This window comes from Anastrepha obliqua, chromosome 5 (genome assembly GCF_027943255.1).
Source record: "Anastrepha obliqua isolate idAnaObli1 chromosome 5, idAnaObli1_1.0, whole genome shotgun sequence".
In the NCBI taxonomy this organism is placed as follows: domain Eukaryota; kingdom Metazoa; phylum Arthropoda; class Insecta; order Diptera; family Tephritidae; genus Anastrepha; species Anastrepha obliqua.
Genome location: NC_072896.1, coordinates 110,865,462 through 110,889,688, shown reverse-complemented (window position 1 = coordinate 110,889,688; position 24,227 = coordinate 110,865,462). Strand labels below are relative to the sequence as shown.

General features: G+C 36.9%; 1 protein-coding gene across 1 annotated transcript in view; it reads right to left on the bottom strand.

Moving 5' to 3' along the window:
- The window catches only part of LOC129249232 (lipase 3), a 72,558-nt gene that overhangs the window by 3,421 nt on the left and 44,910 nt on the right, over positions 1-24,227 (bottom strand). The window contains exons 2-5 of the mRNA XM_054888922.1: positions 13,935-14,112; positions 13,358-13,569; positions 13,115-13,264; positions 12,845-13,003 (exon numbers count right to left, since the gene is read on the bottom strand). Coding sequence (XP_054744897.1) covers positions 12,845-13,003; positions 13,115-13,264; positions 13,358-13,569; positions 13,935-14,112 — 699 coding nt within the window. The remainder of the gene's footprint in view (positions 1-12,844; positions 13,004-13,114; positions 13,265-13,357; positions 13,570-13,934; positions 14,113-24,227) is intronic.

Here is a 24,227-nt window from a genome sequence, read left to right as displayed (position 1 = left end):
CTGAACTCAAACGTAGTCGTACAAGCCTTCAAGACAATCTACGTCAAGAACGTCTAAAAACAGCAACAACTACAGAAATCATAGAAAAAATACAGGAATTGGAAAATCGTCCACTCACCGAAAGAGATTTAGTAGAAAGCCTAGGCATCTCATTGCCATAAGCCATATTTTGACTGAAGTATGGGGTTTCATAAAGCTGTGTGCTCAATGGGTGTCGCCTTCCTAACAATGGCACAAAAACACATTCGAGTGCGACTTTCTCTGCTAAATTAGAGCATTTTCGAAAGGATAAAGTAGATTTTATGCGTCAGCACTATGGATGAGACTTGGGTCTACCACCATGATCCTAAATTAAAACAAGAGGCTAAAGAGTCGTGTGAACCTTTTTTGTCGGCTCCGAAACAAGTTCGTGTCCAGAAATCAGCCAAGAAGGTGGAAGCATCCGTTTTTTTGCAACTTGCACACTGGTTAAACAATAAATTTTCAAAATTCTTTGTAACCTTTTAGACCAGCTGAAAGAAAAAATTAGTGAAAACAAAAGAAAAAATTCGTTTTCATCAGGGTAATGCGCCGTTTCACAAGAGCATTTTTACAATGGCTAAAATCCATAAATTAAAGCTCGAACTGTTGGAACAACCACCATGTGGACCAGATTTGATCCCTAGCGACTTTCATTTGTTTCCAGACGTCAAAAAAATCTTGCGTGGAAAGCGTTTTTCATCAAATGATAAGGTCACAACAGCTGTGGAGGCGTATTTTGCAGCCCTTCCAGATTCTCACTTCAGGGATTGAATTCATAAATTGGAATCTCGTTAGATCTCCCGGGAGACTATACAGAATAATAAAGCGTATTTCAAATCATAAAATTGTGTTTATAATAAATCTTTCACAGAATTTTCACTCCATGAAAAATATATTTTGGGAAATTATTAAGTGAATCGCCGCCACAGCTGAATGGGGTGGTGTGTGAATTGCACAGGTTGGAAATTACGGGCATGAAACACTAAATGATAGAAAAGTTTTTTGAATAGCGATAATTAAAAACGCCCCATAAAAAAATATCTGCCGTTCGCTTTAAAATTGCAGGTCCCTTCATTTGTGGAACAGCAACAACACGCCACAAATAGGAGGTGGAGCTCAGCCAAACACCTAACAGAAGTGTACTCGTACGTGCCAATTTATTTTATTAATTTTTTTATTTAATTTTTTATTATGTGAAATTAAAATTCATTATTGATTTCCATAAACCTTTTTTTTAATCTAAATAACGCTTGCAGGTTGAATATTTTGCTTTCATTTTGCGAATTGATCAATTCTATGATACCAGTTTTTATACAACCTACAACTACATCAATAATTTCGAATACCAAGTCAACCACTTTAAATGTTATGCAGAAAATTTTGCACAAATGAGCGCACGAGCAAATGTTGAATACTAGCAAAATTTGTAGGTCTTAATGGTGGCAGAGATTCATAGGAGCGCTCGGCCCCTGTCATTTCTGACATTTCCTACAGTAATTTGGATGCATAGGCAGTCAAATGGCATTGTTGCTCTATTTACGGCCGCGCTGAATGCAACATAATTGACACACCAGTAATGGAGCAAACACCGACGCACGACACCACCAACTGCCGGATGTCCAAAATTGAAAACTGGAGATTGAGCGCTTGCATGCAAATGCGTTGATGCCGTGGGCGAAATTCGAAAATGCAAAGCTTAATGCCGAGCGAAATTAGCAATGACCCAAACTCACAATAGACTCAATAGTGCAAATAGCAAATACTCATATGAATGTTTGTCCTTATGTAGGCACAAAGATCCATCACTTCTCCCGCCGGCGGCATGAATGTACGAGTGCTAGTAGATTGCGCAATGTGACTGCTGTAGTAGGAGGAGAAAAAGCCAATGGATCACTTCACCGCTGATGACCATCAGACGTACTAATATACGAGTATGCGCGTAATTTCCATAGCAGTAGAGCAGCAGCTCATAGATGATACAATAGAAGGGAGGTTCGACTCGTTCCCGCACTATAGCTCGCGATTATGTGGATTCATTTGTTCTTCCAGTTATGCGTTTATTGCGAAAATTGCTATGCTTTGCTTGGTCATACATCTATGCTCTGCGTGTAAATTACGCAATAGTCAACACAAGCAAAATACTAATTTCTATGTACTACAGGCAAACAACTAAATTTGCTGCCGCTTACATGTATGTCTGCTTTCGAATAATCCACGGTCTCGTGGTCGCCGATTATTTGTTTATTTTACTATCATACATTGAGGCAGAGCAAAAACTAAAACAAAAACAAAAATAAAAAACAATTATATGTTGGTAACACTGTACGCTCGCACACCCATCAGCGAAAGTTAATTTAATGATATTTAGGAATTTTAAGTGACAAAATTGTTGGGGTGTGTACTAAGTGCTTTATGCATTATTTAAATATATGTACATACACACTCGTATGTGTGCTTGTGTGTGTGGACTTTTGTACGTGCAAAGAAATTGTTTTTAACAAAATTATGTCACCGCAGTGAGAGGTCTTTGACATATGGTCGTAATTTGTGATGGCTTGCTTTGATAAAAACAAATTATTCATAAGCAGGGAAATGGCACGATTATCGTATGATAATTGAGCTAAAGGTGCCGCCAGACAGCTGGAAGGTGAAGGCGCTCATATGCAAGCCTGCCTAATTGCAGAATTTCGAGAAGTAATTGCATGAGAGATTACGCGGCGCACGTCAGACAACGATTCTTAAATAAAAGTCTGTCTGATCGAAGAATTTTGAGAAGTGAAGTAGAAAGTAAAAGGTTGCACGATGCATGAACATTACTTTCTATTGTTGTTCTAAAAAGTGACTTGCATCATAACTTTCTGAAATCACTTTTCGGCTGTTTCACACTTTCCATAAATCTTTTTTTAGTATTTTTTGAAATTAAATTGGTAGCGCGTGATTGTAGCGTTGGTTATTGCTCACCTGCAAAAAGGATATTTATAACACGAAAATATACGAGTATATCTATAACTTTTTTTTATACTGGGATGCCCATATTCGACGGACCTATGTGTTTTTTTTTTAATACAAAAAATACAATTTTTTTATGTCGACGATAATAATAATTTTACTTGGTTCAAGTAGATTTGTTGACATCACTTTTTGGATATGATATCTCTCAAATGGCCGCCTTGAGCCTGTATGGTGTATTGTGCCCGTTTTGCAGCACTTTCCATAGTTTTAGCTAACATTTCGGCTGGAATAGGGGCTATTTCCTCACGCATGTTGTTCTTGAGCTCTTCTATGGTCTTTGGCTTATTAATATAAACCTTTGATTTTAAATGTCCCCACAAGAAGAAGTCAGGTGGCGTTAAATCGGGCTAACGCGATGGCCAGTCAAAATCAAACAACGAGGAAACAATTTCTTCAAAAAATCGATTGTGGTGCGAGTTGTGTGTGGTGGAGCGCCGTCTTGTTGAAACCAGAACTGCCTCATACGCTTTCGACGAATAATTGGCATCACAAAAGTGGTTATCATACCGCGGTAACGCTCCTGATTGACGGTAACAGCTTGACCATCTTCATTTTCGAAGAAAAACGGCCCAATAATCGTTTGCGCACTAACGCCGTACCAAACAGTGACTTTTTCGTCGTAAAGAGGTACCTCTTGAATTTCGTGAGGAATTTCAGTGGCGTAAATATGGCAATTTTACTTGTTTACCGTCCCATGAAATAAGAAATTAGCCTCATCGGACATGATGATTTTGTTCCAAAATTGCTCGTAATCTTCAGCCATTTCGATGACTCTTTGGGCCCATTCCAATCGACGAGGCTTGTCCTCAGGCAACAATCTTTGCGTCAATTGAATCGTATACGGGAATAAATGCAAATCAATGCGGATAATTCGTTGTAAAGTGGTCCGAGCAATGCCCAACTGCTGAGAACGGCGATTTTGGGATGTCCTTGGCGACGTCTCAACACTGGCCCGTATAAGAGCAATATTCTCATCCGATCGCCTTGGTCCTACAAACCTTGGTCATACCTTTCGTACAAACGTTTAATGGTGTTCTTAGAAGGCGCACTTTTCACATTATTTAATTTTTTATACGCACGTTGAGTTTTCACAATTGACTTTTTTTGTTGAATGTAAATTTCAACAATTTGGGAGCGCCCGCGTGGCGTATACTGTTCCATGGTAAAAATCTGCTTGGACTGACGCTTTCAACGCGGTATATCATTAAGCGATTTGACGTCTCTGTCAAAAGATACAGGGTTGCCAGATGGGTCCGTCAAATATAGGCAACCCTGTATATATATATATATAATTGGCGCGTGCACCCTTTTTGGGTGTTTGGCCGAGCTGCTCCTCCTATTTGTGGTGTGCGTCTTGATGTTGTTCCACAAATGGAGGGACCTACAGTTCCAAGCCGACTCCGAACGGCAGATATTTTTATGAGGAGCTTTTTCATGGCAGAAATACACTCGGATGTTTGTCATTACCTGCCGAGGGGCGACCGCTATTAGAAAAATGTTGTTATTAATTTTGGTTTCACCGAGATTCGAACCAACGTTCTTTCTGTGAATTCCGAATGGTAATCACGCACCAACCCATTCGGCTATGGCGGCCGCCGAACTTTTTTATACTAAACAAAAAATTGATAGTGCGAAGGAAAGTCGTGAAAATAACTTTGGTTGAATAAACCCATACCATACATCACCAATAGGGGTGCCTTTTTTTTTTTAATTTTGCCAATTTTTACAAGATTTTGGGTATCTCGATATTGCAATCCCGGCATCACGGGACTGTGAAAATTGCTGGTTTAGAAAATCTACGCCATATTTCACCAAGAGAGATGTATATATTTTAGATTAAAAAAAAAAACTGATATTTTCGGGATCTCGATATTACAATTCCGGGTTTACGGGACTGCGAAAAATTGTTGGCTTAGAAAATCCATATCATATTACACCAGGAGGGATGTTTATTTTTTAGATGTTTACAATCCCGAAATTCGCGGGATGTCTATACTGCAAACCCGAGACGACGGGATTGTGAAAAATGTTTGCTTTAGAAAATTCACACGATTTTCCACCAACTGCGGTATATATTTTTTAGCTTAAAAACCCCGATATGTTCGAGATCTCTATATTGCAATCCCAATATCACGTGATTGAGAAAAATGGTTGGTTTAGAAAATTTACACCATACATCATTAATAAGTATTGTAATTTTTTAGCATTTTTATGATCCCGGCATTGTGAGAAATTGTTCGTTTAAAAAGTCTGCACCAAACATCTCCAAAAGGGTTGTACATTATTTCCATTTTTACGACCCCTGGATATTCCGGAACCCGTTATTATATTTCGGGATCACGGAATTAGTCTTCCTATTTAGTTATTTATTATTCTCTTTACTTAAAGCGAAATTATTTCATTTGTAGCATGAACATGTCTGACGAAATAACTAAAAGAAACATACCTGTAGAAAAAAGCTCGAAGCAAAAATAACTTAGAAAGTAAAGAAATGGATTTGTGGTTGAAAAATATTCATACATATTTGAATCTCGCACAATTCAAGCGGAAGGTAGAAGGCTTTAATGCATTGAAAACAGCAGCATGTCTCAAATAATCCGTGCTTAAAATTTTGCCTCAACTTATCAACTTTTGTATTTTTTTTAATTTTGTTAAGTATCTTGGCGCTCATTTCCTTACTACGCCTGTTGATATAGCAGGCCTTGATATTAAAAACCTGATGAACTTCATTACCAGTACGAAGCGGTTAACACCAGCGTAACTCAAACATCGTTCGATCGTCATTGACAAATGTACATTCCCTACCCTGCTAATTCCTTCCTTCTTATTAGTTTCTTTACCTTCTTATTTTCTTTGCTTCTTATTTCCTTTTCTTCTTATTTTCTTTCCTTCTAATTTTCTTTCTTTCTTAATTCCTTCCCTTCTTATTTCTTTTCCTTCTTATTTCCTTCGCAATAGTTTAACAAAAGACGAATGTACGAAAAGATGACGTCGAAGTGTTCCCTCTCACTGGGCAACCGTTTCAATCTAACCTAACCTGTCAACTTTTGTCAACTTTATTTCTTCCTTTTAGCAACCAGATATACACATCCTTATGTTAGCTGCAATTTTTTTGTTCTCCCTTTTCCAAAAACGTTGAAACACATCTAAATTTGCTTGCTAAAAACTTAAAATCTAAATTGCTTTCCTGTTGCTATATTATAAAAATGAATTTTTCTGTCTCCCTTTCAGACGCTTCGTAAGAAACTACAAATCGCTAAAACTTCGGGATTGTTGGCAAATAATCTTGGTACTGTTGCGGCTTAAGAAAGCTGAGATTGCGGTGTCCCAGCAACCTGAAATACCGAGATAGGCCTAAACTATGCTGCGCCTGTCTGGTCGCCTGGAACTAGTGATACGCAGTGGACAAAGCTACAGACATGTCAAAATACCGCCATTCCGACAGCGACCTGATGTCTCCCATTCAACACCTACATAACGAGGCACAAATGCTCCCAGTAGTGGAGCACAACAAACTGCTCAGCAAGCAGTTCCTGCTTGGATGTTACCGCAGGTTTCACCCCTGCAGACACCTGCTTGAGCCTGAGCCGCCTCCCAGGCACGTCAGGAGACACCTCCTAGACTACGCTGACGAAATCCAGGACAAAACTGACCGCAATCTACTGGACCGGACAGTATTTGGACAGTCAATAAACGACATCCACCGGGAGACCGTTACCACCTTCATGAACTCCCGTCCTGTGAATGCCGTAATCGGAGTCCAACCACCACCTATTGTAGACGAAGAGCTCCAGCTTCCCCGTGAGACTGGTGTAACACCGGCACAACTACGTTTTGGATACTGTAGCAGGTTAAACTCCTACATATCCAGAATCGACCCCGACATACCAAACACATGTCCGGCATGTGAAGGTACCCCCACGACACTAACCACCTCTTCACATGCCCCCTCAAACCGACTCATCTAACCCTCCTCTCCCTCTGGACCCAACCTGTCGAAACAGCATGTTTCCTGGGCCTACCCCTAGATGAGCTAGACGAAGATGACCGGTGATATGCCTACACTGACAGGGCTACCTATGCTGTTAAAACACCAACAACCGAGATAGGCCTCCCTAATCACTAAGAATTACTTGCGAGTCGAAACTGAACAATGTATTTGAAATTTTTACACACAGTTCTCAGGAGTAACTTGTTTTTTATGTGAGCAAATATAGAAGAGGCTCAGCGCGACCAATACAAAACTTTATATACATAATCAGCGCACGTTTTTACTTCAAATAAGTGGCATTTCCTTATTTATTTCAAAAAAAAAAAGATCGAAACTAGTAAATATAACTTTGAAAATTGATTCAAGAAAAATAATAATTCACGCGTAAACTTCTGTTAAGTGTTTTGCCGAGACTCTTAAAACTGATTTACATTCCAATAAATACATTCAGCCGAGGAGCTAGGAGGTTTTCCTTTCGAAATTGGTTGCCTTGATTAAAAAAAAGAAACAATTTTTTTGAGAAAACTAAAAAAAAAATGTTTAATACTTTTTTCTGAGCGAAAACAAAACATGATTTAAGAAATTTGTTTGGAAAAAAGCAAAAAATCTGTAGGTAAATATTTTGTTTTGAAAAAAAAAAAAATTTTTTTGAAAGTGAAATTAGTTGAAAGTTGATTGTCTTGTCTGATGGCACCTTAAAATTAAATTAAATTTAGCGTACGCTCATTTCTAATTTTTCTCTTAACGTGAGTATGCTAATTTGGGCTCATATAAATTGAAAGCATAATTTTATTAAAACACTAATGGGGTCAAATGGCTTTACCTTCTTCTCCTTTATATAGAAATTTATTTATAATAGTCCTGTACGAAATATATTTACGTGGCTATGAAATATTGGAGAATAGTAGGGCGCACATTATGGTGCTTGGATCCCCGAGTTGGCACAAGGTACGATATTTTTACAACACTTTTATATAAGGTTCGAAAAGGTTCTAGTTAACAAAATTGGTATACTAAAGGGTTTTCCAGGTGCTATTTTGAATAGCCCGCTATTTCTGTAGATGTCACTTTTGAAGCTGTCATTTTTTGATATTTGACAAATAGAAACTACGCCATTAATAAAAATGGAATGAGACACGCTTAAACAACGCATTGAAATTATTAAAATTTGCTATAAAAATGGGGAAAATTTGGCAGAGACGGTACGTAAAACTCGAACATTTTTGGGTATCATGAAGCACCTTGTCGGACCGCAATACAGAAATTGGTGAAAAGATTCGAGCTGTTGGGACAAGTAAGTGATGTGAAGAATAAAACCCGTGCACGTCGCTCAAGAACAGCCGAAAATATTGCTGTTGTAGCCAAAAGTGTTGAAGAAAACCCAGGTTTGTCCATTCCTCGTCGTTCTTTGGAATTAAGTATTCCACAAACTTCATTACTCCGTATTTTGCATAAAGATTTGGGTGTTAAAGTCCAGTTAACACAAGAACTCAAGCCGGCCGGCCAAATGCATGTAAATTATCCGGAATTCCATGGAAAAATCATCTTGAGTGATGAGGCCCATTTCCACCTCGGTGGCTTCGTCAACAAGCAAAATTGTCGGATTTCGGGGTCAGAAAATCCAAGAGTTATTGTTGAAAAGCCTTTCTATCCTCAACGTGTGACTGTTTGGTGCGGTTTATGGTCCGGCGGAGTCATTGGATCTTACTTTTTCGAAAATGAAACTGGAGCAACAGTTACGGTAAATGGATTGCGCTGTTGAGAGATGATTAACAATTTTTATTGCCGAAATTGGATGGTATTGATCTGGACAATGTTTATTTTCAACAAGACGGCACTACGTGCCGCACAAGCAACGAAACCATGGATGCCTTACGGGAATAACACATCTTATTGGAAAACCTTTTATTTTTATTTTATTTATTTTTATTTTGTGTTTTTTAAACATTAAGCAATATTTCAAATCTATGTAATTTATTTAAAATTAGAAACATTTATGGAATAAATACAGTTGTGTAACCATTTACTACATTAAGATACATAATAATTTAGACTAATTTATTATAATATGAGGTATGTTGCAGTGAGAGCTTATTTTCCAGAGAAACATGAGAATTTCGTTGCAGCAATCAATACTACAGGGTGGGCCATATAGCGTTTGCTTTTTGAGGTACCTATATTTTTGAGGATGACATGTCAAATGTGTTCATAATTTACTTAAAGGTTTGACATTTACGAAATGGGACGCTATACGCTTGAACAAAATTGGGAAATATTGAAAACCTATTTCCAAAGTGGTGAGTCTTCTTCTTCTTCCGGGGTATCGAGGTACCGAATAATCAGCTGAAATTCCAATATCAAGTGGCCACCTCGAAGCTGTGATTTAAGCCCGTTGGACTATTTTTTGTGGGGAGCCGTTAAGGACAAATGCTATGCGAGCCAGCCAGAGACGATTGATGCTTTAGAACACGAAATCGAAGTTGCCATTCATGAAATTGGAGCCCAAACAATCGAAAATATGCTTAAAAATTGGGTTGATCGAATGGCCTACTGTAAAGCCAGTCGTGGCAGTCATTTGAACGATATTATTTTTCATTCAAAAATGACAATGTTCAATCATCAAAATAAAAAAAAAAGTTTGAAAAAATATTGATTAGTTCTTTTTTTTTTGCCGATTCATAAAGCAAATTTTACCACCCTAAAGAAGGCTTCTGAGTTTCATTCCTGCAGCCTTCTGTTAGGCCACATAGGGGTAGAAGTCAATTGCAGTGTTATCTGCCAACGTGCCGACTATTGTTTCTTCAGAAGCTGGTAGGTTGTATGTTTATAGGCCCATAATACTGCCTTGGGGTACACTAGCTGAACTTTCACATAGTTCAGACTGTTCTTCGCCTAGGACTTAATAGGCTAGTTTAGGTTGAAGCGGTTGCCCATTGTAGGACACACTCAGGCTCATGGCCCATTGTGATGCCGCGGGGTTATATTTCGGTTTTCAATTAAAGTCATAATTCTTTTGAGAAAAAGGGATTCCATTACTTTAGAGGCAGTGGATACATTTCTTGCGAATAATCGCATTTACTTTCCTATTTGAGGGCATTTGCTAGTTAGGTGAGAAAACTATCTTCGTAAAATATGGAGCTTTATAGATTTTCACATTAAGTGCCAGCTTAACTCCGCTGTAATACGGCGCATGTTTAAAGAGTCCTTGATTTTTGACACTTTTTTTGCAGGCCGTCTTGTGTATTTTCATAAAATATTGCACCTATCGTTTAGCAATGAGTAATTTAACTTACAACGAGATGGAATGGGAGTGATAGTGAAGGCCCAATGCCCTCAAGCTCATTTAAAAGAAATAGCATGAACAAGGAGTGATTAACAAACAACGATAAATACGATTAGTTGATAGTTAACCACATAGATTTTGAGAGACCAGTTGGTGTTTGACGGTTAAGTCGACTTTGGGTAGATTTCTCTTTATTTGGGAGTCTTCTCATCATAGGTTTTGTGTGCGTAAATAATCTGCTTCTGTGACTTCCGCTAACGTTTCGTACTGTCTCGTTAATAGTATCGATGTCAATGTCGCGATGCATACCTGCGTTAGGTACAGTCTGTTACATAAGAGCGTGGTCACTGTTAAATAATAACAACAATTGATTTTTCGAAAATTTGCAAATTTATTGATAATTTGGTCGTCAATACTCAATGCAAATACCTCAGAAGCAAGTCCAATCTTCTGTATTGTCAATTATGGCCTGGCACCGTCGGGGCATACCTTTCACTGGTTTTTCTGCATATTCTATCGGAAAAGACCTCCAAATTTTCCAAATTTGTCGAGAAAGTTGATATAAATTACATGGCTTGCATTTGCGAAGCTGCATTTTCATCAGAGCCCACACATTTTCTATGGGATTTGCATCCGGTGACTGATTTGGCCAATCTAAAGTGACAACTCCGTTTTGCGCCTTCCACTCGCTACACGCTCGACTCCGATGTTTCGGATCGTTTTCCTCTTGAAGGATCCAGCTTTCATTTTTTTTTGATATACCATTGCTTAGCAGATGGTAACAAAGCCTTTTGATATATTTTATTCATTTTTTCGGTATTTAAATTCTCGGTAAATAAGAACAAAGTACCGACACCTTTGGACCTTGACGGGGTGTTTAACAGTCCATTGAGGCATCCTACTGGTGGAGGTTGTCCGGGCGTTTTTGATACTCAGAAATACCTAGAAGAAGGATTCATCAGAAAAAATTATGTTGCTCCAATCGCGGTCCAAGTTTTCCTTCGTCCATTCTACTCGTTTTGAGGTGCTCTCTATGTCATAGAAAAAGACACAGGACGCTCTGATTTTTTTATCTACTTGTAACACTGACCACGCTCTTATGTAACAGACTGTATATACCAAAGTGAATCATTCATGGTCCTTACCAGACATTGTTCGTTAGGTCTCCATGTGGTGAGTCTCGGGATTGCTTCAAATCCTTTCTGCAGAAGCTGTCTGGAGGACGAAATGGAATCATCTCAGCACCTTCTTCTCAGCTGCCCTACTCTGGTGGGGAAAAGATTTAGACATCTGGGCTCTTACTTTTTTGGCGGATCTGCAGATGTTGCGGCTTTAAATATTACACACCTGGTGAACTTCATCAGTGGCTTAAAGTTACTAATAACGAACGTAAATTACGCACTGTTGGTCGTCATTTTCTAATTCCAAGGCTCCTTCTTCTTTTTATTTGTCCTATCTGGTTGCTTTCCTTCTCTTGTCCCCTGTGTGGTATCAGAACGACCAGTTTTGAATATTTGTCCAAGTGCGCCTTTCGCAAGGCAGCCATTTTTCCTAACCTAACCGAACTATTTTAGACTGGGTTCGTTGTCGTATACTTAAATAACTTTGTTTAGCAGTGCCCCAAATCTGAATTCCAAATTTCCAGATGGGTAAATATATAAATAATAAATATATGTGGAATGCCATTCTAAAATTTTTGAAAAAAATTCAAATTTTGGGAATTTTTTTTATTTTTATCTGCACAAAGTTTGGCTCTTGGCTTTATGTATGTACACACATAGCTTTTATAGAATAACGAACCAACTTCCAATAAGAAAATTATTAAAAATAAATGAATAACAACTGAATTGTCAAATTGTGCCGGTGCCATGCTTATGAAACGCACTGTATATATAAAATAGAACCAAAATCGGCACATACTATACTTCATATTTTCTCCTAGTGGATACAATTTTTCTACATACAGTTATTTTAAGTAATTTTAACCCGCCGTTGGTCCCCTTTTTTAAAATCTTCGATTGAGCACCCGGCTCTGGCCATTTTTCGCCTTGTTCGAGGATACTTTTCAAAAGATTGTATCCATAAATCGATAGAAAATTAAATTCTAGGAAGCCCAAGTCCTTAGCTATAACAGAAATATGTTAAATTCACGTCCAAAGCCGAAAAAGTCTGGCCAGACGCGAGTGCCCAAAGAAGGGCTAAATTCAATTGTAGTGCGATTTTTCAGAATATCTCGACCACAGCGCCATTTAACGGGCCCAAACGAACTAGTGAACCTTCTCAGACGTACTCAAAGTAACTCACTTAAATTCCATTGTAAGCGGGTGAATGGTTTAGGAGTTTATTAATTACAAGCAAATAAGCTTTAACATTTACTTGAAAAGTAAAATAGTGTTTCGCTGGCTCCCTTCTTTGCTATTTCATAATTTTTCATTTCTTAGAAAAATAAAAAATGCAGAAAAGGGTCTATAGATACGCGCTCTGCAAAAATGGTCAACTCTCTTATAGCACACACATACACACACACTCATACATACCTTATTTAACTGCTCCGAATTGTAGCCGGCTACCAAGAATAGAATGTTCGAACACACATCCTGTGTCATTGCATTATCATGGCACACCACCTGGCTGTGATCCACAAACAACTTTGTATTGGGCATAAATTCAGTAATGCGCAGCATGCGTGTCGCCGCCTAAAAGCAGACATTACAATGTAACAAAGAGTTGTAAACACAAACAGAAAAAATATCGCTAGCGGTCAGTAATCTATCACCGTCGCTGTCAATGTGACAGAGCGTACGCACCGTAAGGAAATCTAAAAACACAACCAAAGTACGAAACAGTGGACTCTTCATGTCCGATATGAATGCTATCGGCGCCAAAGCGTGCATGGATAGAATTTTTTGCGTATACGCAGGCTGCTCCGAACAGAGAACCCAAAAGACAGCGGTGCCCTATGGAAAAGAATTAAAGCTTGTAAGGCAGAAGGAAAAGAAAAAACTCGCCACAAAGCAGAGAATTATGCTGTGGGCGGCTATGCAACTCACCTGCGAGTGTCCCACGTAGTGCAATTGCTCGTAACCTGTTTTACTGAGGATGTAATCAATGTTGGCAGGCAAATCGTATTTGCCCATTTCGTGAAAGGTGAAATCCCAGAATTCCTGGTAATCGCTATTGAGGCTGGTGTGATTTTTCGAATAGCGATTGCCACGCGCATTGCCCATCCAAACATCATAGCCCAGATCGGAGAGCATGTAACCTGTTGGCCAGTGGTAAAATTCAAAGAGAATGCATGGTGAATGAAATGATGGAAGGCAATGAAGTAGGATGATTGTGGTTAGTACAACAACACACTCGCATATGCATACAAGATACACGCGAGGATGACAAAAACACAGAAAGTTAATTAAAAAATCCCCAAAGGGCTGAATGCTGCAAAGTTGACGATGGCGTGCAAAAGAACTGACTGTATATGGAAAATGTGAATGCATGTATTTGGAAAATATACAAGTAGGCATAAAGAGTGCGCCATGTAGAGAGAATGGTATAGAAGTTTCAAATGCAAAATAAAAAATTTTCCCTGCCAAGTTGGGCGGAAAGTGAATTTTTGCGACGACAACTCACCCAACCCCGACTTGGGCCCCATTAGCACCCATGTGGCCGATGTGTCCAATATGCCATGCATCAGCAGCACAGGTTGCGCGCCTCGTTTCGGTATGCGATGCATCTCCAGTATGTAGCCATCTTTTGTCACAACGGTATGCGTCTCCGATGGGTAACCGTACTTGCGTATTAATTTCGGCTGCAAAGAGAGGGGAGGAAACAAGAAAAAACAATGAGTGAGTTTTTAGATGTGAGTTTTTGGACAGTTGTCAGTGTAGTGATTTATATTTAGGAATTAAGGACTTTAAGGAGTTTTCTGCTTTTGACAATTTCTGGTTGTTTTCAGTCATAAGTGAGCAAACGGCCACGACACCTTAAATGTCTTGATTTATTTTTGTTCCAACATCAGGCAGCCTCAAAATTAAGTGTACATCACATATGGACAGGTTTTGAGTATTTATTTATTGATTTTGTAATTTGAATTATTTTTGTTATAAAAATATAGTTCAGACTACAGCGAGCATCGTATAAAGCAAAGTTTCAAACTTTGTATCTAATTTGAAACATTCGACCAACTGTCAACAAAGTTTCAAACTTCTTATTCAGAATTTGTAGAAAAATTTCTGGAATACATTTTTATAGATCATTTAGTTTTAGTCTAATAAAGTGCAAGTCTCAAGTAGATCGAAAGCACACAGATTTTTGAGAATTTGTTTTCGGGCGCGCTCTAGTGAATTTTCTCCATTTAATGCCTGCTGCTCATTTTTTATGTGGAAGAAAACACCCAGTTTTTTAGAAACATTGCTGGTACGCAGTTTTGTAGAGCATTGAATTTTAGTGTAATAAAGTGCAAGTTTTAAGTACATCAAAAATTTCACTGATTTTTGAGAATTTTTTTTCGGACGCGGTCTTGTGCATTTTCCCATTCATTTCATTTAACACCCACTCCACATATTTTTGATATGGAAGAAAACACCCAACACCATCAGCAGAAAAAATTGTCAAAAATCAATGCAATGCTTGAACCACTTAAAACTTGGACTTTGTTATACCAAAATTCAATGACCTATAAAACTGCGTACCAGAAATTTTTCTAGAAATTCTAAATAAAAAGTTTAAATTATGATAAAAATTTGCCCAATTTTTACAATTTTATACAAAGTTCGAAATTTTGCTTTAAAAAGTTTTTGTTGTATTTAACTATATTTTTATAAAGAAATAATTGAAATTAAATAATAAATAAATTAACTATCAATCTGTGTTATGTACTTTATTTTGACGCTGCCTGTATTTGCGTCGTGGGCTTGAGGCCATTGCGAGTAAGAATTTGCCATGCGATTTTGTGTTAGGCGGCGCTTGACTGAAGTTTTCCTTCAAAGTGTACTTGTTTCTTGATTTTGTTTTACAAATAGAGAGCGCTACGCTGTCTCGGGACGTTGGTTGCTTTTTTATTAATTTAGACTTGAAAATTATACATTGACTGCCAAGGAGCGATTGCTATTAGGGAAAAGTTGTTTTTATCATTTGGGTTCATGTTGACATAATCGAATCATCGAACCCGGTCCCATTTGGCATGCAGTGGAGAATATAATGGAAGTTTAGAACGAAAGCTTAGAAAGAAAGTGAAATTATGTTTTTCGAAGAGGAAAATTTTCGCCTTTTGTGATGATTAGGAGCTGTATTACCAATGAAATACATCGGATTTCATTGGGAAAAATTGCAATATTGAGCGATTCTAAGTTATTTCCTCGCAAGGTAAGACAGCTTTTTAGTCAATTAACCCTGAAATATGATACTTCGTCGAAACGACGACGCAGGTTTTTGTTTTTGGTGTTTCTCTTTAATTTTTATGTTTTTTTTTGCTGATTTTTTGTATGGCATCAGTGTTTGCTGAACTCTCTTGTACTCTGCATGTACAGCTCAGATCTGTTTGGCTAAGTTTTTGTTTTCGTGTTTGCGTCGTCGAAACGACGAAGTATGATGTTTGTGTAATTTTTAGAGACTTGGCATGTGCTTTAATAGTGTTTATTTTTTATGTATATTAGTTTTTTAGTATTTACTTTAAGGATTAAAATGGCAACTGGTACACGATTAACTGATAAAAAATTTGAAATTTTTGCAATGTGCGATGACGAAATCGAATTGGACGATGATCAAGATCAAAATTTGGAGGATAGCAATATATCAGATGGTGAGCTGTTAGAAGAAGATGAATATAGTTCATCAGATGAACCAATCGATTCAGATGACGATGATGTGCCTTTGAATACTTTAATATGCAAGTCAAATATAGTGCCGTTGTCAAAATCGATATTACATGGAAAAGATAGACACAAATGGTCGACTATAAAACCTAAGTCTCACCATAATGGATTGAATATCGTGCATCAAGTACGAGGATTTACGCGACAGTGTAATAACATCACGGACGCAGTTGTGCAGTGATTTCAGATGTTCATAACTAATGAAATTATCAACGAAATAGTTCGATGGACAAATGTGGAGATAGCTAATCGAAAATCAATTTCACTTGCCATTACCGATGAGCCGCAAAGGAAACTTTTCTTCAACTTCACAATAGGAAATATCACCTCTTTTAGGAATATTAGTTTTAACTGCTTTTAAGAAGGTCCAACATCTATCAGCAGATTAATTGTTCGATCGAGCATATTCAGGTGCTCAATACTTATCCACAATGACTAAAGCTAGGTATAGATTTCTTTCATCTTGCCTTCGATTTGATGATAAAGCTGTATGCATTCTGCAAGTTGGTGACAAATTTGCCCCAATTAGAAAAGTGTGGGAGATAGTTATTCAAAAATATTGTGACAATTATACTCCCGAACTGTACCTTATAATTGATGAACAGCTGCTGGCATTCGGAGGCAAATGTAGTTTTCGAATGTATCTACATACCCAACAAACCAAAAATGGTAATGATTTGTGACAGCGGGACGAAGTATATGACTGATGCTCCCCACAAACACAATAAAAATGCCACTTGGTGAGTAATATTGTGAAGGAATTAACAAGAACCGTTTATGGGTCAAACAGAAATATAACAATGGATAACGGGTTCACATCAATTCCCCTTGCAAAGTCTCTTTTATGTGAACCATATAAACTAACGTTAATCGGTACTCTACGTTCAAATAAAAAAGAAATACCCACAGAACTAAAGAATTCTAAAGGACGTAAATGCGGCACATCAATGTTCTGCAACGGCAATGCATTAATGCTACTTTCTTACAAGCTAAAGCCCAACAATATTGTTTATTTGCTATCATTATGCAATGAATTCTAATAAGCCATGTATGGTAGAATTTTACAATAAAACAAAAGGTGGTGTGGACACTTTTGACCAAATGTGCGCTACTAGGAATTGCTCGCGTAAAACAAACAAATGGCCAATGTGCCAATTTTACGATACACTGAATGTGGCTTTTATAAATAGTTACGTCATCTATACTTAAAATATGTTTCAAGCAAATCTTAAGCCTCTAGGACGCCTTGAGTTTATGAAAAAATTACATTTTTCGCTTATTCAACCACATGCTACAGAGAGACTTCTTGATACGTCAACGTTGAGAAGATCGGTTCGCGATAATATTGCAAGTGTATTGCCGGCTGATACAGGAATCAATGCCGATATGTGTCAACAGCCAAAACACGAGAAACGAAAAATGTGTGCATTTTGCCTTTCGTTTAAACGACGAATGACTAAGTCAGTTTGCGCAAAATATAGAGTTGACTTTGTGCCTCTTGTACAAATTAAAGTCTGAATATTTCAAAAATATATATTTTTTTCTAATTCAATACGTTAGCTTTATGAAAGAAAAAAAAAAAATATTTTTTCTATTTATTTGTTATTTTTTATTTTTTTGTTTTTGTTCTGTTTTATACATAAGGCAAATGAAATAGTGCTGTGAAATCTTTTTTTATTAATAAATAATATAAAAAAACTAAACTTTTTTGTCTTATTTCATTAAAATACATTAAAAAGAATTTATTAATAAAATTGAAATTATTTTTGTAAACAGGAGACATCCGTTGTGCCCTTTTAAATATTATCGTAGTCAATTCGACGAAGTGTGATGTTAACGTTTTAAAAATAAATGTCATATTCTAGGGTTAAGGAATACGTTTAGATGTACTGGTGTGCTCGCGAAACTTGCCGGACTGAAGGGCGAAACACAGGTGTACATGTTTTTTTTTTTTGCTTGTATTTTCATCAAAATCGTTCTGTATCTATTTTACTTTAATTATAAGAAGCTATACGTATTTATTGCCTGTGCAAAAATATCTGACTGTTAGTCCATTCTGTAGATGTTTTATAAAAGACTTCAAGTCTTACATACACAACTACATATCCTAGATAAATAAAAAATAAAAACAAATATATGAGAAATTTGTAAAAAAAAATCCAGAATTGTCATGTATTTGAAAAAACTTTTTTTGAGCTTCAACTTTTTTTGAGTTGAAAATCTAAGTTTTTATTGAAAAAATTAAGCATAAATGAAGGATAACAAAACTTAAGCAACTTTAATTTGATGTTTAGTTAATGAACTCAATCTCCCGATTTTAGAAATCTTTGCAATCTACCTTTTTTTAATCCAAAACCGTTATTCGGTCATACATATATCGAAAATTGAGTGACGGAAAAAGAAAAAAATATGTAAATTTTCGGACTCAGCGATCGATTTTTTATAGAAAATTTATAGGGATACTATGGGTAAAAAAATCATGAATTAAACTAGTCTACAAGGAAAAGGTACTTTGTTCAAAACACGTGTTTTTCTCTAATTTGGGGTCGCTGAACACGAAAATGAAATCAATTTGCCATGAATTTTACATTTTCCGTTCAATTTGGGTGGTTTTGTACTGCAAGTTTTCGCAATAAAATTTAGATTTTGTTGGAATTGAATGTTTTTTGAAATTTTTATGATCTTCCTCTTTTTTTTTTAATCCAAAACTGTTATTTGTTATCTGTTAGCTCGAAAACTATGTGGTAGAAAAAAAGTATGTGGATTCTTAAACTCAGCGACCGATAGGAATTGCGAGACCTCTTTCTTGAGTAAGGAAAATCATTAATTACACTAGTCAACAAAGAAAATTTGCTTTGTTCAAAATGTGTGTTTTTGGCTAATTGTGGGTCGCTGAACACGAAAATGAGTTTTATTAGTCATAACTTTCATTTTTTGTTCAATTTGGGCGCTTTTATACTGCACGTTTTTGTAATAAAATTGTCCAAATTTTAAATATATTTTTTTACAAAGCGTATTAACTTATAAGACAGAATAAAAATGAACAGTTTTCGAAAAAGCTTTAAAACGTCTTTTATTTTAACGTATTTAACATTTTTTTTACAAAATGTTTCAACTAAAAAAACCGAATAAAATTTAGAAATTTCCAAAAAAGCTTGAAAATTTCTTTCATTTTAACAGTTTTAATTTTTTCCCCATAAATTTTATATTTTCTGTTCAATTTGGACGCTCTTAATCTGCCCATTTTCGCAATAAAATTGTCCTTTATTTTAAAATGTTTAATATTTTTTATTTTTACAAAGTTTATTTACTCATAAAAACTGAATGAAAAAGGAAAGTTTTCGAAAAAACTTAAATTAGTTAAAATAACCTTTAAAAATTTTTTTTTTACAAAATTTATCAACTCAAAAACGTGAATAAAAATTAGAAATTTCCGAAAGAGCTTTAGAATGTCAAAATTTTTTGAATTCAAATTCCCGTAACTCAAAAATGTATAACTCGATTGACGGAAAAATATATTAATGCGAAGAGGGGAGAAAGAGGGAAAGGTTACAATTTTTGGTAATTTTTTTGGTAAAATATATATTTTGCCATTCTCTCGGAAAAGATTCTTGTTAAAAATAAATCAAACTCGTTTTGGAGTCCAAAAACTTCCACTTGCGAGGGTCGTTTGAAAAATCCGCGCAAAAATAAAAACTATGTAATTGGAGTAAACCTTTCTTTAATTTTTCGACATAATCTCTTTTAGGCTTATACACTTCGTCCAACGCTGTTCTAGTTTGCCCAGGTCTGAAAAATAGCCATTCGTTTCTGCAATCACCACCGAGTTAGCATTCTTTAAGAAAATATTTGTATACTAGTGTTATTTCTAAAGCTGTTTTATTAGTAGCACTATTGTTACATGAGTTATTTTCATACTCATTTTCTAATTCATGAAAATAAGTACCGCTGGCTTATGCCTGTCATGCAAAAACAAAAAAAAAGACAAAGAAAACCCCACAACTAAAATTTGCTGGTCCCTCATTTTTCAAATAAAGAACTGTAGGCTGGCTAACTTCTGCACAATTTTCAAAGTCATATTTTAATGGTGGCTGTCCTTCAACCCTTGAATTGCCACTTTTTTATAAATATTTTTAAAACATTAAAGCGCGCACAATCCAATACCTCTCTAAAAAAATAAGTAAACTAAGATGTAGTAACTAGAAAACAGTGCTAACTATTTTGCATAATTTTTAAATGTTATGACATACTTTTGTTTGCCTACAATTAAGCTAATAAACGTTACCACTTTGGGCAATTTTGCACATTTTTGGCAATAAGTGCCAGCACTCAATAAGCCGGTAAACATTTGCCAAATTACTATACTAAATAAATATGTACACATTTACATACGCACACATACATTTGTACAAACATTTGGGTGCATGTAAAGACGCTTGCCTCTATTGTGCGTGCATGAGAATGCAGGCCGAGGCAGCAGAAACTGCTAAAAGTAAAGAAACAGAAAAAAATAGTGAAGCAGCGCTGGGTTACTCATAACTTTTGCTATGCGTTTACTATGTTTGTTTGTATGTATGCATGAGTGTGTGTGTGTGTTTTTCTTGTTGTCTACTGATGTGCCATTTTCATGGTAACACAAAGTGTGTCAGGGAAGTGTTAATGCAAAAAATAATAAGAAGAAAAAATCGGAGATGGCCACACACAAACGAATGCTGGTGCCAGCTACTGAGCGGTTAATCAATGATTTCTGTGCTGTTTTTCGCAAGCAATGAATCTGTTACTTATTGTACGGCTTAGCATTTACGTTTCTATTTCTGATTTGCATATGAAATGCTAGTGAATGGTACTAAGTAGCAGGCTTTGTGGTAGTTTTGATGAAACTTGAATAAAAGTAATTAAATTTTTACTCTGTGAAAATGTAAATTTTTTGTTAGGTCAAGTAAAAATTTCTGAACATTTTTTCGCTTTATTGCGATGATTAAATTTACACAATTAGATAATCAGATTTAAGTCAAATGTGGGCCTTTTGTTCGACCACTTTATATATAGTTTGTACGCATATTTTTAAGGTATTTTAGATCTTCGCGAATGAAGAAGTTCCCGCCTGCATTGGTAAACAACTTGACCAGCTCATTTTCTGAAGACTCTCTTGGAGCCAGTTTTCTAGCATTAAAAAAAAAATTGGAAACACCTGAAAAGATGATAATTGCTTTGTGCCAGAATGCGATAGAGTCTCACATCCAAGCTCTCGAACCTTTTGCCGCGTCTTTAAAGCTGTGTGCGGAGAGGCGCTGTCATGAGGTAACATAAGACAATTACTATTCCATAATTCTGGTCGCTTCTGCTCGATTACCTGATTCAATCTGATTAGTTTTTAACAGTAGAGAGCCAAATTGATTGGTATGGAAGCTCATAGTGGGTGATTCCCTTTCCCTTAAGAAAAATACACTCACAGCAAAATCTTTGTGATCATTATTTTGGACTTGGCGCTAATGATGACCAGCATACCGCGGCTTAAAGACTATTTTCCCCGGTTAGTGCTCATGTATGTTACCAATTTTGCATCACCAGTTATTCTCCGCTTGAAATGTGAGTTCACTTTGTAATTCCTTCAATAAAGAAGTGCAGGCGTAAATTCAATCCAAAAAGTTTTTGTAAATCAATGCGTGTGGCACTCATACATCGAGCTTTGTCCTGTGAGCAGCATTACATAACTGGTTTGAAAAGGTTTTTTTTTTTTTTTTTTTTTGAAAAAGTCAAACAGGATTTCAAACTAATATATATTACCTGAAATGATGATAATCTTCAGCGAGTTCTATTCGAATTCGAAAAGACAGCTGGTAAATTTAATATGGAAGTTTCAGCGGTAAGTGCACTAGCCTGCCATCCCACAGATTGTGGATTCGTATACCACGTAAATCACGGTCCTTGCACTTTCCCATATTTACCTAATTTACCTAATTTCCCATATTTATCTTATTCATTAACCCCAAAAACTTATCCCTTCCATCCTTACTCCCGCACAATAGTCAGCACATTATTTGCATTGTGGCTGCTAAAACAAGCAAAAACACACAGTAATAGATTCCATCAGTGGCGCCAGCAAGAGGAAGCGGGCAGCCGCGGTAATAGTGCAGACACACCAAATTTTGTGAAGCCCTCAACCATCGATCCTTCTGACAGAAAAATGTGAAACACAGATGGCGCTGCAAGCAGCAAGAAGGCGTTGTTCCTAAGCAACGACAGGTGGGCATTCCCACTATTTAGGACTGGTAGCGGCAGGTTGATCACCTACCCTGAGACTGAGTCTTGTCGAGGCCCTATGCTCCCGAGAGGAGTGAACAAGGAAAAAAATGGTAATACCGAGCGAGCACTTGCAATGTAAACTGGCAGTTTATAATAGATCAATCGAACAGGTTCTTAAATTCAACTACCTTGAAACTCCAATTACCAACAACAAGGTTTAGAAAAAAAATAGTCGAAAATCCAGTTAAGTAAAGTGGCTACAATATCAGTAGACCCAAACGATATAATCTAGCGTAATAAGTATTTGCGTATAAAAAATTATCATTAAAATTAAATTAAATCATTAAAATCACGAAGTTTCTGTCGAATAATCAATTACTGAACAATGAAATAGGTGCTCTTATGGTGACTTCGCGACTTTTATAATCATTTCCGGCAATTATCCTCTCTGAGCCTCATTTTCAGCGTCCTTCATACCGAAACGGAATCAGTGCTATCACCGATTTGTTCAACCATTCCATACCTAAATCTGTTGCGATTTCCTTCCTTGATCGTAGTGGTACTGAATAGTGTTGGGAAGAATCCATATTTAAAATATATGTATACAGTGTGGCGCAAAATTAATCATTCTAATTTTTGCAAATGGCGTCGCACGTCAACCATATTTGAAACTCGTGAACTAGGCAACTGCGGTATACAAACATACCTACATGCAATGGAGCGCGTAGAAGTCAAAATAAAGACTTCCATCACTCACAAAAATTTTTTTTTATTAAATTTTTTTTTAATGAATATTTCCTTCTCTAAAAATCATTTTCTCTTTATTTAATTCTTCAGAATTTACTCTTTGGCGCAGAGCCCGTTCTGCCACTCCCTTCTGCTGCCATCAAAGCCACGGTTAGCAAACGGAATACTCTAACCCACAAGCGAGCTTGGCAGGCTGAGAGAGGCTGCAGATGGACAAAACTGATGTTACCTGTCATGTCCGACCGACTGTCGCAGATCCTTCTGTCACTAAGCAGAGGGGACTATAGGCAGCTAGTTGGACTGATGACGAGCCACTTTCTATGGGCGAAGCATATGGAAAGGGTGGACATCTCAGACAGTGAACTCTGCCCAGCTTGTGAAGAGGATGATGAGAAGGCGAACTACTTTCTGTGCGTTTGCCCCGCTTTCGCTCGAATCAGACTTGAGGTGTTTGGCAATGATGTGTTAAGAAGCGACCACCTTGCCTCCTTGACACCACAAGATCTATTCAGATTTCTTCGGAGGTCGAGAAGATTTAAAGAAAATTAAAAGGGAATCCGAATGGATGGACTTAATTGTGTCTGATTGTCTGTACTTGCTAGTTGTTCCGATAAATAAAAAAATGCAATGATCCTGAGTGCGATGCCGGCGGTAGCGTATCTACTGGTGGAGCCTCCTAAGCCCGTAAGGTCGATGGTGATCAGCGAAGCTAAAAAAGATTACTAATTGTGTCTCATCGGAGGTTAAGGGCGACTACAGCGGGCGTCCATGCTGCATCCGGCGACTCGCGATATAACCGTGTTGCTAGGGCATGTTCATATATGTCTCCATAATTAGCAATTGCAGAGTGCAATTCAAGTTAGCAGCCCTACCATTGGACTAGAAGACCTGGGCTAATCCCCCATCTTTTCAAAGGAAGCTGATTATAAAAATTAAATTGGCCCTATGCTTCCCCCAGAGTTAAAGGATATTATGTTGGTATGTGCATATAAAGGGTTCTCCAATAACAGATGTTACAGGTGAATAGATTGCGCTATCGAGAAATTAATAAGGCTAG